Raw genomic sequence first — 24650 nt, forward strand, 5'->3', positions numbered from 1 at the left:
TCCTTTCATATTACCTGAAGCTATTTATTACTTTGAATTTTAGAAACATGGTTCGGATCAACTGGAGACGCAACCTGACTAAAGTTCAGATCTACTTAGGTTACTTTTTGTATTTCGCAAAGCGTTAATAAGGAGCCTGCTGGAGACGGGTAACCAATTCAGTATAACCATCTGAACTGTTAAAAGTCTAATTTTCGCAGCAACTTTAATTGTTTTGCTAATGATGATGACGATGGTGCTGATGGGGATGAGATGATGAAGAAAATATAAACAACATCAAAAACCAACAACAGCAACAACAACAACAAAAGCTGCAGAAAAAGAATAAGCAGAAGCAAAAGCAGCATAAGCAGCAGCAATAACATATAAATGAATTAATGAATGAATTAATGAATGACGGACGGACGGACGGACGGACGGACTGACTTAGTGGTCATTCAGTCGTACGGTTTCATTTTGTACTGGTATGAAAAGTTAATCCAGATATTTATTATGATATCAAAAACATTTTTTCATTTCATTTTTCATTCAGCATTAAAGAAAACCCGGAACCATTTGATCATATTTTTGATGTCTTTTTTCTTTGCGATCACGGTGGTTGATCGAACTTTCTGACAGTGACCTTAAACTGTTCTAAAAGATCAGGATATAGGCCACGACATAGGTTGACGTCAAAGGGTTGACTGACACTAGCATGACATTAGAAAGATTGAACTCTTATATACATACAAACACTAGAACAGATGTTCTCATGTAGATTATTCTTTGTAAGGTCACAAGATAAAACAATGGTTCCAAAATTGATTGCAAAATATCTATTATTTAGTAACTGTAATATAAAAGGTGAAGAATAGGGAGAGAGGCGTTTTGTTACTGTGACAATATACAAAGATGGGTCGTCTACTAAATTCGTTGATTTTTGTGGGTATGATCGTCGTCGGACGCTGTGATGATCCACATTGCTGCGTTAGTAGTCAATTTTCCTCCAGAATAAGGATCGAAACAGCATCCGCCGCAGTGGGTAGGGAACCCCGGATTGACTATGTAAGCATGTTTCTTTTATTAATTTCTTATATTCGTACAACTTTTTTTAACCACTTGTTGACTGCCAACTTTGTCCCAGTTTCCTCTCCTAAACATCATATAAACCAAGTAAAGTATTAAAAAATATAGATATATAAAGAATTAAATCAACAAAATGTTGCATTTCGATTTTTATTTATAATAATGAATAGATATTTATATAAGCATTTTCGCTCTTTATTGTCCCATCACCCCGCCCATCTTTAGTGATTGCGAAGCAGATGCCTCTTTTTAAAATACCTGTCACCATTTTCCCTTTGCCGTAAAAAACTGTTACTATATTCTGTTTAATGAATTTATTTCCTGAATAAAATTTCCTTCGTTTTGTTCTTTTATAAAAATTTTGTGAAATGGGAAATTCCCACGACCGCAAAAAAATTCGGAAGTTGCAGACTTGGTTTGATTGAGTCTGTTCACGAGGAAGTTTGGACAAGTGCAACATCTTTCACGTCCCCTAGTACCAACTTTAGAGGTATCCAATGTTCAACACTTAATGTGCGTGGAAACACGGGAAACGACCATTAAAGTATAACAGCATTTACGGTTACAATACAGTTGCTTTTGTAAGTCGCGTGCATTTATAAGTTGGATGTATAAGTAAGTCGGGTGCATTTGTATAATCAGAATAATTTCCATACTTTCAGAACGATTTTTTCATGGATTATGACAGGGACATGAAGATAGAAAAAATCAGTGGAACATTAACAAAAGATGTTGGTGGTAGCACAGAATCTACTGTAAACTATACTGTCATCAATGACTATCAGCATGTAAATATTCATTTTCTGTTTTTCTGTAATTTTTCAATGTTATCATGACATAATTTTATGCGTCACGACATAATTTTACAACTGAATTAAGATAAATTCTGTATAATTTTACAAGTATACTGAATCGGACTGTATGGGTGTTCCGGTATATCTTGGTCTACACTAATGGTAAACAGTGCAGACCATGATCGAAACGTATGTGTGTTCCGGTCGATCTTGCTCTGCACTGGTCGCATGGAGAGATTTTTTTAGCAGCTAGCAGGCTTAGACTTAACTACGCATGTTTCATTAGTACTAAGAAACGTCTCGTTTGTACTAAGAAATCCAGCTGTACTTAGACAAGCCTCTTTGGTTCTTAGACACACCAATTTGTAACAATACGTGTCACCCTGGTACTAAGAACACCAATCTGTACTTAGACTCGCCTGTTTTGTATCTTTTGTACGTAAACACACCCATTAGTACCAAGACGCGTCTAATTGATACTAAGTTGCACTTATTTTTAACTAGACCAGCCTCGATAGTACTGGTATTAAGACGCGTCCGTCACTTTGGCAGTCAGAAATAATCTTGCCTCTATGAAACTAAGACACACCCATTGATATCAAGACGTGTCTTGTTGGTACTAAGGCAAACTACTTGGTATTCAGACGGACATCTTTTTTTCAATTCAATTTGAAATTAATTCTGGCTAAAGAGATGATAGCAAACTACAGCTAGTTGATAAATCTACATGAATGTAAACATTAAAAGAGATATGAGCCGCGTCATGACAAAACCAACATAATGGGTTTGCGACCGGCATGGATCCAGACCAGCCTGCGCATCCGCGCAGTCTGATCAGGATCCATGCTGTTCGCTATCAGTTTCTCTACTTGTAATAGAGTTGGTAAGCGAACAGCATGGATCCTGATCAGACTACGCGGATGCGCAGGCTGGTCTGGATCCATACTGGTCGCAAACCCATTATGTTGGTTTTTGTCGTGACGCGGTTCATATACTCTTTAGGAAACATTCCCCCCGTACAGATGTTAGGATTTTACTCTCTGTGGGGATATGAGGCAAACTTAGATTCAAAAATAATTACCAAAAGAAGATTTCTAAAAGTATTTATAATTGCAAGAATAAAAGAAAATTGGTGCTTTGACCGTATTTGGGAGTACAGCTTTCTTGACTATAATACCGATACTATCAAACAGAAGGTAAAAATAGCTTGTTTAAATTAAACAGCCATGTCTATGTGCCATTTAATGGGCGTTCAAGGGTCATTTTATTTCTTTTACCTTTTGTTTTTTTCTTTTCTTTTCAGGGAAAGAGTTACAATTTCGGGAACTTTTTCGGTTACGCATATTGCAATGTATCGCAAATTAACGTCAATGATATGAACCCTGGCTGCGTTCCCAGTAAGATATTCTTCGATTATTTTAACATAATACTAGTATTTTATAACATAAACTATCGTTTTGGGATCTCGCATACTTTTTGTTTCGGCCCGTTCCGTCAAACTTCGGAATGTGATTGTCGAGTTATTTTGATGAACTTGACCGAGAAGTTGTGATTAAAGAATAACATGCTTATTAACAATCACATCTGGTCAAATCTTTCCAATTCGACGTAAGATACGTCCATTTTTGATTAATTATTAAGAGTTAATAAAAACCCAAAAAACAACGAGACTCAAAAAATCACTTGACAATCTTATTGTAAGTGGAAAACATAACCATAGACAAAATCAAGAAATTGTCACAGTGTTGGTCAACTTCATTAATTTTTTTCTTTTCTTTTACCAAGAAAGCTTCAACTTAACTGGGACCTTCCGCCTCGGATCGGGGTCTGACTCCGCAAAGATAAACGTTTTTGAAGGAATGGAGGGAAATGTTCAGCGAACTGTTGTAACAACTGCAAACGAATGCAACCCTATAAGTATGGCCAGTCACGGAGCGTTAGATGATGGTTAGTTATCTTTTTCTTATATTTTAATTTGATCTCAACGGCAATTATATGCAAATCGTCTTAATCACGATTTCCTTTTGTTTGATTGGCATACAAAAATGATACAATTTCGGCACACATTCATGCGTTTAGAGGTAGAAAAAGTCTGAATTTCTGTATTCCAAAACTTCGAATCTTGGCAAGGCGCTTCGACGGATTAAATGGATAGTAACAATAGTAAACTATAAAAAAATAGGTAACTATACTCTTTGGTACTGTTTTGAAAAATAAAAGTTCGTTTGCAGATGTATCACCCCTAACGATTATTCAAAAACAAGTTATATAGATATAAATTAAAGTTAAATATAATGAGCATAGATTGAAAGGGAAACGTATGTCGCATGCAGTGGTGCATCATGATAATTGAATACTGAATATGTATGCATTTAAAATTAATAGATGTTTTAGAACTTTGGTTATATTTTATAATTTGAATAATTTGTGTTTAAATATGAATATATTTTTTAAAGATATAAATGTATCAAATATATATTTTAATTCGTTAGAGCATACATATGTATTTATCTAAAAGGTATATATGATTTAGAACTTGACAAAAATTATTGCTCTATGAATTAAACATAAGTTTCAGAGCTTGCATATGCAAATACTATGTATTTATCTATGTCTATTATTTTACAGGTTCTTACATCAAAGAAAACATGTTCTATATCAACTTTGTCCAGAACTCAACATTCCCTGCAGGAACATTTACAATACCAGACAATTGTAAAACGGTAATTATATATAACCAGTCATAGAATAGACCTCAAATCAACAACAACAACAACATATTGTTTCTATAGGGTACCAACATAGAGCACTCTTTGCGTACTGTTAAACCACAGATTCTGTCTGATCTTGACCACTAAATGATTGTCCGACCACAATTTGACAAAAGTTCAGATATTCTCATGTTAATATGTAGGGTTATTTTAAGCAGATTGGTCCTAACATTTGAGGTAAAAGTTTGTAATGGCAACTACATGGTTCTATTTACTTCGAGGTAAGTAGGTCAAAGTTATAATGTCACAGGTCAAAATGAATGTGTCACTATTTATTAAAATCCTTGCCCGATCAATCAATCAAAAAATGAATAAGCAAAACTTGCTAAACTTAGCAAGGACGGGAGCAGTGTTTATGTTATTGAAATAAAAAGTGATCAATTGAGGGTTTTTAGGTCAAGGTCACAGTAGGTCAAAATCACAGTGAAACATGAAAGACTTATCTAATCAGGAACAAGAGTTTAGAGTATAGTTTAAATAATTTTATATAAAAACAATTCTAAACAATAAAAAAAAAACCCGCCCCCACCTCACCAAAATAAAAATAATAATAATAATAATAGTAACAATAATGAATAGTAATAAAATATAAAAAAAATAATAAAATAAATATAAAAATCTATACATGTATGAAAAGCAAACAAAAAAGAGTAAACTAATAATGGTAGGAATTTTGGTGCAAATTAAATTAATTAAAACGTTTTTGTTTTTTATTTCAGGCGGGATAATTAGTGGATGACGTTACCACAGTACATGGATAAGCATCATAATGAGTTCAAATACAAGTTTTCTTTGTAAACTGATCAAGTAAAACTATAAATAAACATATATATTTAATTCACATATAATTATATTTTTCAGGAGAAATTTATGTATGTTTCCAAAACGTTTATTGTTGGAAGTTTTCAATAAATATTCATAGTACAAACGCTGGCTATAAAAATTAACCGTAAAATGTCGTTCTCTTCCGCCATTTTTCGGCATTTTCGGCGATATAATTGCCTATCTCTACTCCCATCACGAACAGGAGAAAAGGTTGAGCTGCTGTTTTCATGACCCTCTCGTTGGTTTAGGTCTTTTTTTTTCTCAAAAACTTTTAATTCAAATTTGACATTCATGTTTACTATCACAAATTGATGTCATTTCAAAAATGCTCTCCTGAGGTCCAAAATTATGAGACGTCAGTAAAAATTCCCTATCTATGAAAAATAGCAACGTTTCGCAAAGTTATTAATATAAAAGTGTAATTAAAATTAAAAATTCTGTTATGAATAATATAATTGTTATGATATTATATTAATTTAAAAATATTCTGCAATATAAATTGATATACACGAAATAAGAAAGGTAACTTAAAAATGCTTCACATCATACTATAGAAAATCTACAATATCACGATGACAAACCTGACAGAATAGTAATGACTTCCATTGGATGATTCTGGCAAATACGACAGCAGATTTGCTCATTTGTTTCATTTGCGTTAATTGTAAAAAGAAATAGAAACTATTTTAAATGTTTTTTGTTAAGAAAACAAAGCAGACAAGATAATTATAAAATTATATAAAGAAAAAGAATTTTAAACAAACACGTCAAAATTATATTATAACATTAACATGATCATTTTGTCTTTCACAGAGATTTATTTTTCAGTAAATTTAATTAATTATAAAATCTATAATTTCTCAGAGGTTTTCAATAGTACAATTGAATTTAAACAAGAAGATAACGATAAGTTTAAGCTGAACTAAACAAGAAGTTATCACTTCATGTTTGCACTCTTTATGTCAATGAAGTTATACCGGATAATAATCATTGGGTGTCAGACCTCGAGGGGGTTATAAGAGATTTCTGATCTCGCGACCCTACGCTGGATAAAGTAAAGTAAGTAAAGTAAAGTATTGAAATTTTTAAAACAATTTAAATATATAGCCAGGTTTATCTTTGTTTATGCTTTCAGAGGCCGAGTTATACAAGTCTATAAGAACCAAATACATTAATGTAGTCCTCTTCATCTTCCATTGTAGTTCTCTTACTTGTTTGTGAAATCAAATTTGGAGTAGGATGAAAGTGTATGTTGTTCCTCATTAGAAATGTTTCTTTCAGATTTATCATCCTACAACAATAAAATTAATTCTATAATTAACCTTCAAACCACATATCTTCGCAACAGTAACAAAATGTATTACATAACATCTAAAAAGGAATTACACAATTATAGCTTCAAACTAACAACCCATGAAATTTGAATCAAAATGATCTTGTAAATGAACTTATACATTTTTGATCATGACAGACAAGAGTGTTTAGCCTAAAATTCACCAATGATCACCAGTATATCACTAGAAATGTTTTACATGTAAATGAAAGTTTAATAAGCTATGAAATTGCAAACAAAAATTAGGGAGGGTTTACATAATAGTCCGCCTTTAAACCAAGGTATAGCGGGCTCAACCCCGCCAATGTTGAATCTTAAACACAGGTTCTTTGTGAATAATTTAGTAATAAGTTGATTAGCCATATTTGACAATTTATCACCTGTGCAATGAGGCAAATGGAACTATATCATAACATATACTCTATAGCAGTGTGCAAGGGTTGTGTGTACACAAGTCATTGCAATTAATTTGAAATTACAAATTATTAGGTTTAATGATAAAATAATCCTTTTTAATTTACTTACCATTGTTTTCCGTAAAATGTACCTCAGCAGATTTTTAACAAAATGGCGGGTGTACCTGTGTGTACATTCGGAATATTTCGTAATTGATCAATACATAGACTGTCATAAGCAGTTAGCCGTAGACTGCCCAGTTAGCAGTAGGCAGTGAGCAGTAGACGTTTATGGAATTCCGTATCCAAATGCCTAAAACATTGAATTTCTTACAAAGATCAGTTGTAACACTTAAAACAGAAATGTATGCAAAAAGATATATTAAAATATATACATGTACGAAGAAATGATGGAAAATAGTATTTTATGCTGTTTTTCATCCGTTTATGTGAAAAGCCTTGCAATTTTGAGTCATTTCCCCTAATTACAAGAATCATTCTGACAAACAGGGTGAGCGAAAGAACTGATTTTGTTCACATAAATGTTTGATCTGGACCTACATCAAATGAAGCATTAATCTCGAAAAATTATTTTCATGTTTAAAACCTCATCGGAGGCCCTTTAAACTTTAAGCATTTGTTCGCTATCAATTTTGCAATGCATTTCTTAGGAACAGGTAATGTTGCTTTAATATTTACTTTATTTTCCTCTTACAGGTTTTTACTTCAAACTTATTTTTTTTATTATCAAGGACAGGTAAGAATATCAAACGTCTTTTGCAGAATGTTGCCCCCCACCCTTTCAGTGTTGTATTTTATTTAACTAGTACTGAGAAAAGTGAAGCACGCTGTATGTGGACAGGTCTTGTTAAGAATAACTTTATAAATATAAATAACTGAGAACTGTTTATTCTGTGAACATTTTTCATCTCATAAACATTATTTGAGCCGTGTCACGACAAAACCAACATAATGGGTTTGCGACCAGCATGGATCCAGACCAGCCTGCGCATCCGCACAGTCTGATCAGGATCCATGCTGTTCGCTATCAGTTTCCATACTTGTTATAGGGTCTGTAAGCGAACAGCATGGATCCTGATCAGACTGCGCGGATGCGCAGGCTGGTCTGGATCCATGCTGGTCGCAAACCCATTATGTTGGTTTTGTCGTGACACGGCTCATTCATTGATGTTAACGAACAGCCTGAACATTATTCATTTAGTAAAGGACGTTCTTGGCCGAGTGGTTAAGATCATTGACCTTAACTTACTTGTCCCTCGTCGCTTTGGGCTCGAATCCTACAAGGGACTTTAGATGGATTGTTTCAAGTGCAAACGTTATATAGCTAGTTTAGCGAACGACGATTGTTTTTCTAAGTTGCCCATGTCCGTTTGTGCCTTAAATATTACACGGAAGAGCCACCGGGTTTTCTTAAAAAGTCGCCACATGACCTATACTGTGTAGGTGCAACGTTAATCCAACCAAAACAAAACAAAACAAAATAGCAACAACAACAACAAAAAAAAAACCCACACCACCAACAACAACGAAGACGACAAAAAACATCTTGTTGATTGAACAATGATCTCTCAGCAGTCACATTATTGAATTTAATCACTAAGAACATCTAAATGATGTCAATTCATTACCCAATGAGCACTCTAACTCTGCATATCAACGTCCGTTTTTGTGACTCGGTGATTCGGAGGGTAAAATACTAACACCCCCACAACACCGCCACCAACGAACGTTTTTGATATAATAATTTCACTATAGGTCCGGTGAGCATATTTGATAGCCATTTAGAGCCTTTCTGTGCATGCTATACTTTGTCTTATATATATTTCCTGATTTACAGTCTATTTACCACGCTAAATATCCTAAATGGACTTGTCCATCTTTCAATCTGGACAATACCATTTATTATTTTAGGGAAAATTTTTCTGAAAAGCGTACAGTATAGATCTGATGATATTAGGTGCTACTTGTAGCAGGGGTAGAAGCAGACGCTTCCAGTAGGCAAAGGCTCTGTTATGTCAAGAAGTATCTTTAAATCAAAGCACAGAAGGCGCTGAATTTGTTTGGATCTCAGAAAGTAAAAAAGGTGCAGGTTGTGAGATTATATGTATAGTGCCACCAATGCTTTCCAGCGTTTTAATTGTAGTAAATTGGCTATAAGACTTATTGCAACACTGATATGCAATACAATGTTTTTATTGACTTAAACAATTTGAAAAAAAAATGAGTTGCCTTTACTGGGATTTGAACTCAAGACCTCTCGCTTCATAGGCGAGCGAGAAAACCCTTTAGCCACGGTGAATTTATATGTGAACGGCCTGAAGAAAACCATATTATTCTAAATTAGGGCTTGTAACGACTTTAACAGTTGTTTAACACAGATGTAAATAATCTTGGAGCTTACTATAAGCATGTATATTTATAAAGAATCAAAGGGATGCAAGTTCTGTGGTATTTTCTGATCTTTGCAATCTTAATCGTACTGTATATCTGTATGCATTTTCCTGTATTAGTTTATTTTTATGTATTATTATTCATTTTGCAAGGCACCAGAGTTTGATACATACGGAATTCTGCATAACTAGAGATGCATCAAAAAATCATTTATGTTCATTTTTTTACGACAGTCACACTTTATCCTTGCATATCATGGCTACTTCCTTAACAAAGACACTTAAAAAAGAATTAAAAAAAAAAGTTTCCTCGACTTAGGTTTGAACTCCAGACCTCTCACTCTGAAGCGAGCGCGTTACCCCTGCACCACGGAGAAGTTATACAAATAATAGCTGAATAACATCAGGTCATTCTAGATTTAGAACTTCCATTGCATTTCGGGTTTGTTATCCTTATTAATTTCGAGGTATTTTGTTCAGGATAAACCTGTTGTTTAAAATTGAAGTAAATAATTTAGCGAAAATCTTCTCGCCCAAACAGTCCAACATGTAGAATCTATATATTCCACTACTCGGTTTGTGTAGTATTCGGTAATCAACATCGCTAAAATAGTATTTTCATTGATAAAATCATATTCATCCGCGTAATTTGTGATTGTGCATTTATTGACAATTCTATTAGCCAACGCTAGTTAACGCTAGTTTTAAACTTTGAATGCGTTGTTATTTGTTGGATACTTGTAACAAAATAAAAATATGTCTTTCTTTTAAATCGCTAGTTTTAAGCTGTTTTGAGAACTACTTGTTGTTTGGTTTGTTGTGAACTTCTGTGTCAGAGGTTGAATGCCCGCTTTGTATTTACTTAATTTCGATCAGAAAATACAATAAAACAATATTAGAAATCTTCGACCATTCGGGAATTATTTTGCTTGAAAATTAATTCGCCTGTCTTTGACCATCTTTACGCAGTGATCTCCCCTGAATTTTTCGGTGTTAGTGTACATATAAAGGGAAGTAACCGCTTCAAGAAAGTGGACTACTTTCGGCGTTTGCAATTAACAACATTAGACTCTGAAATTTCGCTACCATTATTTGTTTGGTCTGACGACCCAAACAAATAAAAATGATACTCAGTCCAAGTAAAACTGGTTAACTTGCATACGTTATTTCTAAGTCTTTGATAAATATGGCAAGAACTAACCTTCAGATTCTATTTTAGAACTGTCCTTAAAATCTTATTTTAGAATGGTAAGTACTACCTTTTACTACCTTTTATTTTTTAATGGCGAATGAAATGCAAAAATTTAAGTTTATTACCTTTTATTTTATAATGGCCAATGAAATGCCAAGATTTAAGTTTATTAATTAAAATCACTAATGAAAATTATTCTTATATTCAGTTCTTCCCTGCAAAAGGTACAGGAAAACAAACTGACGTTTGAAGGCCTTCGGATTGAAAATGTGTACTAATTCATATGAACATGAAAACGAAATGTTTCTTTTTATTCGACTAAACACACTTTAATAATGGGGGAAAAGAAATGAGATATTTAGTGACCCTGCCTGAAAATGGCCTTACATTTAATTGAACTGTACTATCAACACATCTTTAATTCCTTTTGGACGCGATGTCCTAATATTTCAACTGTTATCAATAAGTCTTCTAAATATTGTATAAAGTTAAAGACTAGGATCACAGAATATAAGCCAATATATTGACCCTTTCTTCGATAATGTTACGTATAACTTTTATGTCCTAAATATTACGTTCTCCTGCTGATAAACCGTTGCCACAATTTAAATGTTTTTAGCTTAAAATGTGTGACATTTAAAGTAAGTTGTTACTTAGTCTGGTTCAAGTCGTACTATAAAATTTAGTAGACCTACTATTGAGCAGGTAATCCAGACTAGTTGTAACTCAAACTCCTCACAGCGGTTACGTCACGCTTTGCTACTTTACTGTACTGGTGCTGCGGGGAGTTTGGTTGTCAGCAGGACTGGTGTACAGTTTATTAGATCAAAATATTAAAGTCACTGTAATGTTTTGCGAAAAGTACTTAAATACCGAACAAACATTCCAACTTGAACCCTTAGTTTTTGCGGATTAACCAGATAATTGTTGGTAGAAAAATATGATATTAGTATTGATTGCACTATCTACAAAACCAAACAGAGTTCTTATAACTGGCAAAATTCGGTTGCACGTGATTTTCACACTATTGAATGCGTTGTGGACATAATTTTCTATTTTATGTCCATACAGTAAAATCACTACCAGTATTTTTATTACTCTTCAACCTAAAAAGTCTTATTGGATCTTTCGTTTGAATATATTTTGGAAAGATTGACATTTATGTCTGAAATAAAAAGAGAAATATCTATGTAAAAATATTCGTAAAATACGCTATGCACTTACTGAACTGACTTTTAACCTTGACCTTTTTTACATTTATGATAACGATACAAACGATTTTAAGAATCAAATTTCAGAACATTGTTTCCTAATTTTGTTCTTACTTTGCCAAATATAGACGTAAACATCTAAAAGTTTTACACACATATAATAACCCCAAATTAAAGCAGTTAAAAAAATGCCTCAAAGCGGCATGCCTCCAGATACATACTAATTTTCGTGAAAATCTAAGAAATTAATTTAAAAGTAAAATATTTGAAATGGAGCAAAGAAAGTAATTTACTCATTGCAAACGTCACTTACAGTTCACTGCCGAAAAGAGGTCAAAGTCTGTAAAAAAAGCCCTTACTGCGATACTGGTGATCATAGGTGTTCGGCGCGTTGATTGGTCACTACCCCGGGCCACCACCCTCACCCACTCTACAACCCTCCTACCTCTCAAAACTATGTAAACTGTAGTATTTTTCACTTTATACACGTTTTAATATTTGGTACATACTTTTAATTCAATTACCTTCATCTCCCACAAAAAAATTAAAAAAATGATATAATATATATTTACTAAAGGCATGCAACTCGCCGCTCATTTTTCAGCACTTATCTTAATATGAACTCCATAACTCCAACATTTTTTCACCCATTAGGAATTGATTACTCTGAAAGGAATTAAAGCTGTCATTACAATCATTTCAAGGTTTAAGAAGATATGCTATCTCGAAGACACCGCAAGTGTAATTCGACAGAGACCTGACCGCTGGTTTTTTGTCAAAATTACCCGACTAAACTGCAGTTTATTCGAAATGAATGAATATGTTTTTGTATTGCGCATATTACGGTGGCATATTTCTGCCACCTATGGTGGCATATTTCTGTCACCAGATAACCATATAACTAACTAGTTAATTAAGAGGTTAACTAGTTACGTAACTAGTTAACCTCTTAATTAACTAGTTAGGTATCAGGTTACCTAGTTACGTAACTTATTAACCTCTTAATTAACTAGTTAGGTATCAGGTTAACTAGTTACGTAACTAGTTAACCTCTTAATTAACTAGTTAGTTATCAGGTTAACTTGTTACGTAACTAGTTAACCTCTTAATTAACTAGTTAGGTATCAGGTTAACTAGTTACGTAACTAGTTAACCTCTTAATTGACTAGTTAGGTATCAGGTTACCTGGTGGCAGAAATATGATCAAACTATATTTTTATCTGTTATAACTGTTCAATCAAAACGTCATATAAAACTATAACTAACCGTTTTCCAATATGTCAAATTCCAAATCTAAATGCAAGTAAGTGTTCTGCAGAGTGTTCTCCTCTTTATTTTTTTGTACGGAGTATTTTCATTGGTCTAAGGTTTTTACACGACCAATGAAAATACTCCATACTAATGCATCCATGTATACATGTGTACTTTCATTTTGGATGGAGAATTAACAAATCTGAAAAACTGTTCGTTATAGTTTTTTATCACACACCCTTGCCGATGTTACGACTCCGTAAATATGGTATTGCACGGTTGACGTGACGTCATTTGCGTTATACAAACATAGCGTAAAGACGCGCTAAAAGTTAGCGTTATACTATAGGCACGTCAATGAAAAATGACTCTTATTTCACTTTAAACGGTCTTTATTTTGGGTATGTGATAAATAGAATATCAAATTCGTGTAAGTTCAATACTGAATATATTGCACTCGTTGAATAAAATAATATTATGCTCGCCAGAGGCTCGCATAATATAATTTTATTCAACTCGTGCAATAAATTCAGTATTGAACTTACACTCATTCAATATCCTCTATATATGATGTTTTGATTGAACAGTTATTACAAATAATAATATAATTCGATCATATTTATATGTGCAACACAAAAAAATATTCATTCATTTCGAATAAACTGCCATTTAGTCGGGTAATTTTGACAAAAACCAAGCGTTCAGGTCTCTGTCGAGTTCACTTGCGGTGACTTCGAGATTACATATCTTTTTATTACTTGAAATGATTGTAATGACGGCTTTAATTCCTTTAAGAATAATCAATTCCCTACCATTTGGTACCAAGATATTGAAAATGGGTGAAAAAATGTTGGAGTTATGGAGTTCATATTAAGATGAGTGCTGAAAAATGAGCGGTGAGTTGCATACCTTTACTAAATATATATTATATCATTTTTTATTTTTTTGTTGGAGATGAAGGTAATTGAATTAAAAGCATATACCAAATATTAAAACATGTTTAAGATGAAAAATACTACAGTTTACATGGTTTTGAGAGGTAGGAGGGTTGTAGAGTGGGTAAGGGGGTTGGCCCGGGGGTAGTGACCAATCAACGCGCCGAACACCTATGCTGGTGATATATACTTAAAATCAGTCATTAATTGCGAATAACATGTAAATTATAATTTGAATTTTCAATCTTTTTACTTTTCCTCAATTTTTTCTAAAGTTTGATTTTCTTGAAATATTTTTTGCTCATCTGGAGGCATGTAGCTTTAACATGTTGCTTTTATATCAAAATTTTAATGACTATATCTATGGTAATGAGAAGGATTCAATTTGAAAACAGAAATAGATATATTCCAATATTAACTTATTTCGGAGTAGCGACATTGATCTCGTTTTTGACCTACATTTGTAACCAACAGATTTCATTCTTACAAAACCTTCAGCTAAATAAGGACTTTTACCATTGTAGTCATAAAGTTAAAGGTTTAAATATAGTTTAGAAGTCTCTAAAAATATAGTTTTTCTTTCAATATTTACACAACTTTAATACCAAATATTATACCTCATTTGCATACGCCCTTCTATATTCAATATGACGTCATCCGGTCCATAAACCGCATACAGACCGGGGTCGGTCCATAAATCTTATGAAGACCGTTAAAACGTAACTTTCACGACGTGCGAATTTCACGACGACACAAAACAGGCGATAACTGTCAAAATGGCTAGGCGATTCCCCTCTTTATCAGAGACCGATTTATTTAATTTAATTAATAAAATGCAATATTAAAAGATGAGCATGATTTTTTGCTGCATCGCTTGAAAATAATAAACAGAATCCGACAAGGGGTTTGAGATATTGAACTGAACAATTAAAATTATTATTTAAAAGCAAATAATTGTAAAAATTACAGCAAAAAAAAAAAAAAAAAAACAAAGGAATAAAAGGATTAAATTCGGTATAATATAACAAATAAAACATGGCCTTTCGGGCAAAATGCAAGTTTACGGACTGGTTGGTCAGACCTCGGAAGGTATATGGCCCTCAGCTGCGCTTCCTCAGTCTGACCAACCAGTCCGTAAACTTTTATTTTGCCCGAAAGGCCATGTTTTATTTGTTAAATATTTGAAAAAACTAATACTAAGATACACAGTTGGTATTCATACTTGATACAAATCTATTTCTCGTACGGTAACTATTTCATACCAATGAATTACAATTACCGCAAAAATTATAACATTCGATCCTTGATTAACATACGATTCAATCAGACAAAAATGTTGCGATGCGGGTAATAAGGGGGTCTAACATTTCTGGCCTTTTGGTCAGGGATCTGGTAATTTCCTATTTATAATATGACCAATGTTTTGATTTGATACAAAAATACTTCGCGTAAGTTTATATTTAAGCTGACAGGAAAATGAAAGAAAATCAAATGCACCTTTGTTTTGTAATACATGTATAAAATCATATGGGCCTATATGGTGTTTTCATTAAAATTCGTACCGCTTAAATTTTTAGAAAGCCGTACATGTATTCTATGTTTTCACTGGTTGTTTGTCTGTATATGTGTAAAGATCTGACAATTTAAGCTGTAGCCAGAACATTTTATAACATTGTATGTCTTCTGTGCTTTGACCAAAAGCAGCCTAAATCGTTTCGTATAGCAAGTACATGTATTAGCATTACCAAACAAATATCACCTGCCCTAGCAAATACATGTATACATACGTGTTCGCTTCAGGCATGTACCCATTTTTCAAACCTGATTAGACAAAATCATAAGTGTCAACTTGATGGGAAAAGTGTCCAGTTTAACCAAATGTCAGCAAGATCTGGACGTAATATGTCGCAATACACTCTACAGCTTTGTATAAATACGGAACCCATTAGTATGATACGAATCACTTAGATTGTTTACCTTGAGCAAGAAAAATCAAGATGTCCATGTCTATGAAGATTTTGATATTGTGTATATTTGCGGGGATTGTGTGTGCTATGGAAAAACCATGCTGTATTAGCAAGAAATGGTTCGGTAAATTAAAGATTACAACATCAGCTTTGAAAAATGGAAGCACAATTCCGATCGTATCTGATGTAAGTATTGATTTACTTTACAGAAATTCAAATTATATATTTTCATGTCATACTAGGTTTACTAAATAAGAAAGGGATATATAAGTTTTCTCCTAGTAAAAATTGATATGTTTCATGGTGTAAGCAAATTATCAGCTTCTATCGCTATTTAAGGTCCATGTCCTCAAAACAAACAGCATTGTTGGATAAAATAATGGACTTAAACGTTTATGAATTTTTATCATATTATCGTTTTCAAGTTGATTTGGTTATATTTTATTCATTATTTTCCACAACAATGTGATAAGGGAAATAATGTAAGACAAGTGGAGGTTTTGATGCTAAAGAATGAAATCGCCGGATAGAAAAATGATTGTATACTCATAGATATATAAAAGTATCAGTTTAATGGTTCATGTATATAGAAAAGAGAAACAATGCGTTGAGTAACTGTTTATCCAAAATAAAACATCATATTCGAAACAAACTTGCACAGCAATATTGTCAAAAAATTGTTATCATTACAGTATTCATCATTACAGTATTCATCATGAACAATACGGATTGATAAAACAAAACAATAACAGTTAAGAATTAAGAACTTGAAAAAAGTGACCAGGAATAAAAGTTTTCCCTTGTCTTCAACAATCTTATCTCATCGTAAATACATTCACAGAGGTCATATCCATCGGATCCCGGAATATTTTTCAACCACAGATGTGACACATCTAATAAAAGTCACTTTCGATTACTTTTTTTCAGAATAAGTCACTTTTGTATTTTAGTCATGACCTTAGATCATTCTTATCGTAAAGAAGGCGTATACGCATAAAGAGATCTCAGAAAATCGCATTAAGAAAAACCGGAACCGTTAAAGATTTGTTTGTTTGTTTTGGGTTTTACGTCACATCGACACAGTTTAGTTCATATCGCGACGTTCCAGCTTTACTGGTGGAGGAATACCTCAGGTGCCCTTCCGTGCATTATTTCAGGCACGAACAGGCACCTGAGTAGAACCACCGACGTCCCGTAAGCTCGCTGGGTAGCTTCCTCACATGAAAAAATCCAAAGTCGTTGTCGGGATTCGAACCCACAGCGGTGAGGGGGAACCGTCAAAGAAATCTAAAGATCCCAGGAATTGACCACTGTCATATTGCTTTCAGAAAAGTCGAGATCGTATTAATCAAGAATTCCCGAGAAGAAAAACTGGAACTGTATAAGATATCCAAAAGTCGGGATCGTATTAAACAAGAGTTCCCGGGAAGAAAAACTGGAACCGTATAAGATAACTAAAAATCTGGAAACAAAGTGATCCCTCGGACGCATTAATTACAACAAAATTACAAGAGAATTGCAGACTCGGTTTTTATTGAGGAGCGGTACTCAATTCTCAACACTTAATAGTGCTGGAATCAGTGAACCCGAAGGACCAGAAAAATATAACAACACTGAAGTGAAGGCAACTTTTTACAGCTGCCACACAGCACTTGACACCTGCTGTTGTGAAGTATAAAAATCTGGAAACAAAGTGATCCCTCGGAAGCATTAATTACAACAAAACTACAAGAGAATTGCAGACTCGGGATCGTATTAAACAAGAGTTCCTGGGAAGAAAAACTGGAACAGTATAAGATATCTAAAAGTCGGGATCGTATTAAACAAGAGTTCCCGGGCCGTATAAGATATCTAAAAGTCGGGATCGTATTGAGGAAGAGATCCCGGGAATTGTTCATATGTCATAGTTGTTTAAAAGTGTTTTTTTTTTATTATAAATTATATTGGGAACATCTTACGATCTTTTCTAAAAATAATAATAATTATAAACGTGAACATAAATTTACACCAATATTGTGTATTAACAAACACTTGTTTTTCTGTGTTTTTCTGTTTTTAGCATTCATTTGATTTCCGCATTTCAAGTTTGTTATTAAAAAGCTCTGAATATATTTCAATCTTTAGTTGAAATCAATATACCCGTCGTTACATACGATATATAAAAAGTTAACGTTTTAATTGCCCTTCATTGCGACATATATGAATACAAATATAGTTTTTTAGTTTTCTCTATGTATTGTCTCTGTCCGTACTCTTTGTTCTATAGTAAATCAGTCACAATCGAGTGTAAAGTCTGGATTCCAATGTCCTTGATGAATTATCTGCTGTCTTCAACTTTAAAAATCAGCACTAGCTCAGTCAAATGACTCCGTCAGCCTTCTTATTTTTAAAGAAATCTTCATTCTGTTGTAACACTGTTTAAATTCACAACTTTAAAAACTTCTGACTGCTGGATGACAGTACATCTTTAATCCTTCCGCCAACAAATGAGAGCCCGGAGAATGTACAAACAAAAATCCAACTTTTAAAGGCATCATTTAACACATAAAACTACACAGATGCAATAATTACACTTAAATTATTGACTTCAAATGAGCCACTTAAAAACTTAATACTGAGCGTACCATATCCCGGATTTTCCCATACCGTCGTACTGTTTTGAAAACCTGCTCGACGGAAATCGACGGAATATAACGAAATCAACGATTATCATATACGTGCCTCTTTAGCATGACTTTATTTTGTGATGTTCTATCTAAACTAAACTGTTTAATTTATTTTTTTGATGTTCTTGTCCAAGGGCCGACAATATGCGATTGAAACGGTCGAATGACAGTCATGTGATTCCTACAAAAGAACAGGGTGAAATTGAAAATAATAATAATACAAAAGGTCTCATGAGCTATAAACAACCAAACTATTTAAAGCAGCATGCCTCCAGATTCATGCTAATTTTCATGAAAATTTTGAAAATGTATTTGAATGTGTAGTGTGAAGTTACCAAAAGGAAGCAATTTACACATTATCAATGGCACTTACAAACCACGTAAATTACCAACAAGTGGTCAAATATGCGTAAATAGCCTTTACTGCGTTAGTAACGCAATAGAAATATAATTGTAAATACTGAAAAAGTCCGTTATTAATCGCACATAATATGTAAAATATTACTTGAATCTTAATACTTTTTACTTTTCCGTACATCTTAGTAAATTTTTCTAAAGTTTGATTATATTGAAATATTTTGGCTCCTCTGGATGCACGTAGCTTTATTAGTAATGATAGATATAATCTCCGCTTATCTTATCCACTTAAGGCCACAGACAAATTATATGAAACAAACATGTACATACAAAGCGGCACATTTATGGAATACTAAGTACATTTCCAACTGACATAAAACTACAAAGTAAATTGTCATCTTTTAAGGGCAATCTAAAGGATTATTTAATAAAAACAAATTTAAACTGATTTTTTAAACAGATTTTTTTAGATCTCTTTTTGTTTGTTTGTTTGTTAACATTGATTGATGATGGCATGTGCATACGAAGTTAAGATACTAATGCTAAATTATTTATAATCCCGAAAAATGTTATGTAATTTGTAAGAGTGTTTGTCTTAATTATATTGCTAGTTATTGTAATTTCTGATTTCTGATTATATTTGTATAGAAGGTCATATTGGAAATAAGTTGTATGTTTATTATGTACTCTTAATAGTCACCTTCTCAAAAAAAGTTATTATTAATATTCTTTATATTATTATTATTATTCTTTATATTATTATTATTATTATTATTATTATTACTGGTGTCATTTCAAATTTCATTCATGATTTCTTTATTATAAAAAAAAACGTTCGACACTATCAAATTGTAATGTTTCTTAAGATGTCAATATTTGTATGTTTCAATTCATTGAGCATCGTTATTATACGTGTGAATTTTAATGAAAAATAATTGTGGTCTTTAATTGTTTAATAAATAATTTGTTTTTTTCAGATTTTAAGGCCTTCTCTACCATAGATATGTTTTGAAACTGTTACAACTAATAAATACCTCAAATGTGTGTATTTTTTATATTTAGCTTAAAGAGGCCGACATTTTAAACACATGCACCATACAAATATTTAGAATCAGTACTCTAATAGTCTCTATTTTCTTAACAGAATCGCATAATGATGGACTATGACCTTGACCTTAAAATGGAAAGAATATATGGAACAATTTATTCTGATGGTCCTGACGGCATGCAAGCTTATAATTACACAGTGTACAACGACTTCATGCATGTAAGTACAGTGAATTTAAAACAATTGATATAGTGGTAGATATTTGATGGAATTAGCTTAGTGAATAATATTCAACGTGCAAAGCGCGAGTGAAAAATAAATACACACACACAATGGTCAATATATGTAATATTATTATTTGTTTCAGAACCTTTGGTAATATTTCTTAAACTTTTTCCTAGCTTGAAAACGTTGATTGAGGCGTCCGTGGCCGAGAGTGTTTTTTTTACCTTTAACTACTTGTCTTTCATCGCCAACTTGCAAAACGTCGGTGGTTCTCCGTGCCACCGAACCTCTTCCGAAATAAAGGGGAAATATCACATCGAGTGTTGATCAAACAGTATCTCTTCTTGACATATTAGATAAATGCATTGTTATGCAGTATTAATAAACTAGTTTGTATTTAAGGGTAAAAGTTATGTTCTTGATGAAACACACACCCAGTGCAACGTGACGATGCTTCCAACAGACAGAGAAAACAGTATGCATTGTGTTCCAAGTAAGGAAACATTTTTATAAATTGAGCATCTGAATATCATTTCGGAGAAACACACGAGACCAAATCATTGTCTTTTTGTGCAACTTCCAATATAGTGAAGAAAACTAGGTTCCTCTGTTTCTTAAACAAATCAGCCGCGTCACGACAAAACCAACATAATGGGTTTGTGACCAGCATGGATCCAGACCAGCCTGCGCATCCGCGCAGTCTGATCAGGATCCATGCTGTTCGCTATCAGTTTCTTTACTTGTTATAGGGTCTGTAAGCGAACAGCATGGATCCTGATCAGACTGCGCGGATGCGCAGGCTGGTCTGGATCCATCCGCGCAGTCTGATCAGGATCCATGCTGGTCGCAAACCCATTATGTTGGTTTTGTCGTGACGCGGCTCAAATCATTTTTTTGGAGATGTAATTTTAGTGGTTGGATTACATTCATATATACGTCCATACATGCGGACAGTCATACGTACATACCAATACTAGTAATAAAATTTAAAGTAAAAAATCCTCCGGCATTCTACTGTGCTAAATGTGTTTCGATATTTGAATTGACAGTTTTTCAATATAATATTGCCTTTGAATTATACTTTTGTTTCTACATTAGTTTTAAAGTGGAACCATTTTAGTACGTGTATTTGTCACTTATGTATTTCAAGGTTCTTTAAGATGGGATGCCACGTATACATATGGATCTGGTCCCGAGGCCCTGCACGTGAATTCCTGGGAAGGCGTGTATGAGAACTTCCATTTCAGTATGCAGACATCTGTCAATGACTGTACACCCGTATCTATGACAAGAATCGGAATTGACTCTGAAGGTAAATACTGTGAATTCACTTAATCTAGGGGTCATGAAATTTCGTGGTTTTGACAGTTTCGTGGATTCTTTAATCTGTTTATTGTCTATTTTTGCAAAAGGTTGCATGCAAATAATGTAGTTAAAAAAAAATCTTACACGGGACAAAACGAATTTTGTTTTGATCTTGAATTCGTGGATTGACCTATCCACGAAAACTACGAAAATTCATGCTATTTTATCTATTCTTTAACTCGTGTAAATTCTACAAACTTTGTCACTTCCCTGTTATAGATTTTAAACTCTGATGAATCGGTAAACAATAGTATAGAATTGTTATCTGTAAATATATATTTTCAAAAGTACTGAAATCAAAAAACTTTTGCTTTGCTACCCATGATCATGCTGACGATTATATGATATTTATAATACACGAAAAATGGCGGATAATGCCGAACGGTTATTAATATGACCTTTATAATGTGAAATCGTTTTGATGTGATTTTGATCGTCTTTTCATAAAAGCGCTATGAAAAATTATAGTCCTAACCAAAACATTCGATTACTTATATGATTTTGCTATAGTTTGCTTTACGACAGTAACATCATTGGAGTTTTTTTTAAAAAGAAGAAGATATAAAACAAATGTCTTTCGCACTTACGCTTGAATCACGTTAGCTGAATACTTGTATAATAAAAAAGTTGCGATTTTTCTGAAATATGTATTTATATCCTGTCTTGTCTTCTTCTCTAGGTACAAGAATTGTGGAAACTGTACTTTATGTTGATATGGTGCAATACCACGTGAGTGGCAACGAATCCGAGGTGTTTAGAATTCCAAACTCGTGTATGACCGTAAGTGTAATACGATATTAATAATTATGCTCAAATTTGATATTTGGAGAAAAAGATAATTACTATACAATCTCTTATTTGAATACACACAGAGAACATATGAGCCGTGTCACGACAAAACCAACATAATGGATTTGCGACCAGCATGAATCCAGACCAGCCTGCGCTTCTGCGCAGTCTGATCAGGATCCATGCTGTTCGCTATCAGTTTCTCTTTGAAAGCGAACAACATGGATGCTAATCAGACTGCGCGGATGCGCAGACTGGTCTGGATCCATGCTGGTCGCAACCGCATTACGTTGGTTTTGTCGTGACGCGGCTCATATGTAACGTTTAATTTCAAAGTGTCATTTAAAAAGAATAAACCACATTAATTTGACAAGTAACAGGGAAGCTTCCTAAATATAAATTATACATTCACTTATTCAAATGAGACATATTCAGAAAGAAATTTACTAGATTTCAATAAATTTCTGCAATAAAAGTATTATACCCAAAGATGAGCATAGTATATCTATAAGCCCTGTGTGAATTATGACGGGTCTTTTAGTAGGCGAGATTGGATCCTGATAACTCTCATAGTGGATCAAGTTAAGATAAGTTACTGGTGATTGTCATCATGTCTGATAACAAAAGATATTTGAGCCGCGTCACGACAAAACCAACATAGTGCGTTTGCGACCAGCATGGATCCAGACCAGTCTGCGCATCCGCGCAGTCTGATCAGGATCCATGCTGTTCGCTTACCAACCCTATTACAAGTAGAGAAACTAATAGCGAACAGCATTGTCCTGATCATATTTGGGTTTTAGTTCACTAAAAGCTCTTCTTTTGCATGGTTAAGATTTTGCATTTGTGTGTTTGTTCGGACTTATTTACTGAAATTAGGTTTATTCTTATTAGTGCAAACGAACGAAAACGATACTTTTATACTGTATATATTGTATTGGTATGTACGAGATGCAAAAAATATAATAATACAATAAAATAGAAATAAAAATGATAATCACACTGTTATCACTATTTTGATCTGAAATTTCATATATTGAATTACCCGGTTATTATCTTACCTCTCTACTTACATTTAATTATAGATGTTTTTTCAAATAAAAATTATGTTAAAACCTATATTTAGTAAGAAAAATTAGTGCAATTTTAGGCTTTATGACCTATGATCCTCTTTCAAAATTCCATTTCATTTAGTTTTGCCCATTGTTTTCTCGTTTAGGGCACACGCATTTTTTCACTCGGGGACCATATGCCGCTTTTCATAGAATAGCACTAACGTGCCACATTGAAAGTTCCATGATAACCGCCATATGAGCACATTTGCGGATGTTTCAAAATTCAAAATTTTACCAGGCAGTACTTGTTAAATGTTGAATTCTGCTTAAGCCGGTGCTTCGGGGCTTGGATGGTAGCTTGAAATTACCACTACCGCCTAAAATCAGGCCAAATCAAACCGAGCCTGCAAAATTTTCAATTTTGGCGTGTTGGACTTTAATAAGAGATTCTAAATTTTCTCTATTTTCTTATATATTTTCTACTAGAGTGAAAAGATTTTATCATTTTTATTATGACGTTTTTTTTCTTCTCTCTACCTTACAGGCTGGAATAGCTGTCGGAAAATGAACATGACGTCATCATCAAAATTTGCTTTTTATAGTTTACTTTTTTTGAAATTCCACTGTTTGTTTATAAATAAATAATGAACTACAGTTTGGGTTCTGTCATTTATTTGATTTGGAAACATACGTCTTAAATGCATATTTAGAATAACCTTATGCAGACTAAGAACCTCATCACATGATTTAAAAATATATAAACCGGTCGGTACGTAAATGCACCTTGACAAGATAGAACTTGTACAAATTGTAATATGCGAATGGTCGAAAATGAATATCATTTTATTTTGGTTTGTCCCAAACACACAGAAATTAGGAATAAATATTTAAAACATTATTACTGTAGATAGGCTATCTACAGTAATAATGTTTTAAATATTTATTCCTTATTAAAAAAATAAAAATTTATTATCAACAACGTCACCTAAAGAATT

General features: G+C 33.2%; 2 protein-coding genes across 2 annotated transcripts; both read left to right on the plus strand.

The window, feature by feature from the left end:
- The first annotated feature begins 805 nt into the window (after positions 1 to 805).
- Positions 806 to 5467, plus strand: LOC132744436 (uncharacterized). Its single transcript, XM_060733147.1, has 6 exons — positions 806 to 1044; positions 1728 to 1853; positions 3163 to 3256; positions 3645 to 3806; positions 4488 to 4582; positions 5350 to 5467. Exons 1-6 carry the CDS (start codon positions 892 to 894, stop codon positions 5356 to 5358), a joined length of 639 nt encoding a protein of 212 aa, XP_060589130.1. The 5' UTR covers positions 806 to 891; the 3' UTR covers positions 5359 to 5467.
- A 10662-nt stretch (positions 5468 to 16129) lies between these two features.
- LOC132744437 (uncharacterized) lies at positions 16130 to 24319 on the plus strand. Its single transcript, XM_060733148.1, has 6 exons — positions 16130 to 16336; positions 20318 to 20440; positions 20849 to 20939; positions 21597 to 21758; positions 22491 to 22591; positions 24200 to 24319. The coding sequence occupies exons 1-6, from the start codon at positions 16181 to 16183 to the stop codon at positions 24221 to 24223; spliced, it is 657 nt and encodes a 218-aa protein (XP_060589131.1). The 5' UTR covers positions 16130 to 16180; the 3' UTR covers positions 24224 to 24319.
- Positions 24320 to 24650: the final 331 nt, after the last annotated feature.

This window comes from Ruditapes philippinarum, unplaced genomic scaffold (assembly GCF_026571515.1).
Source record: "Ruditapes philippinarum isolate M1 unplaced genomic scaffold, ASM2657151v2 ctg1134_1_1_1_1, whole genome shotgun sequence".
Lineage (NCBI taxonomy): Eukaryota > Metazoa > Mollusca > Bivalvia > Venerida > Veneridae > Ruditapes > Ruditapes philippinarum.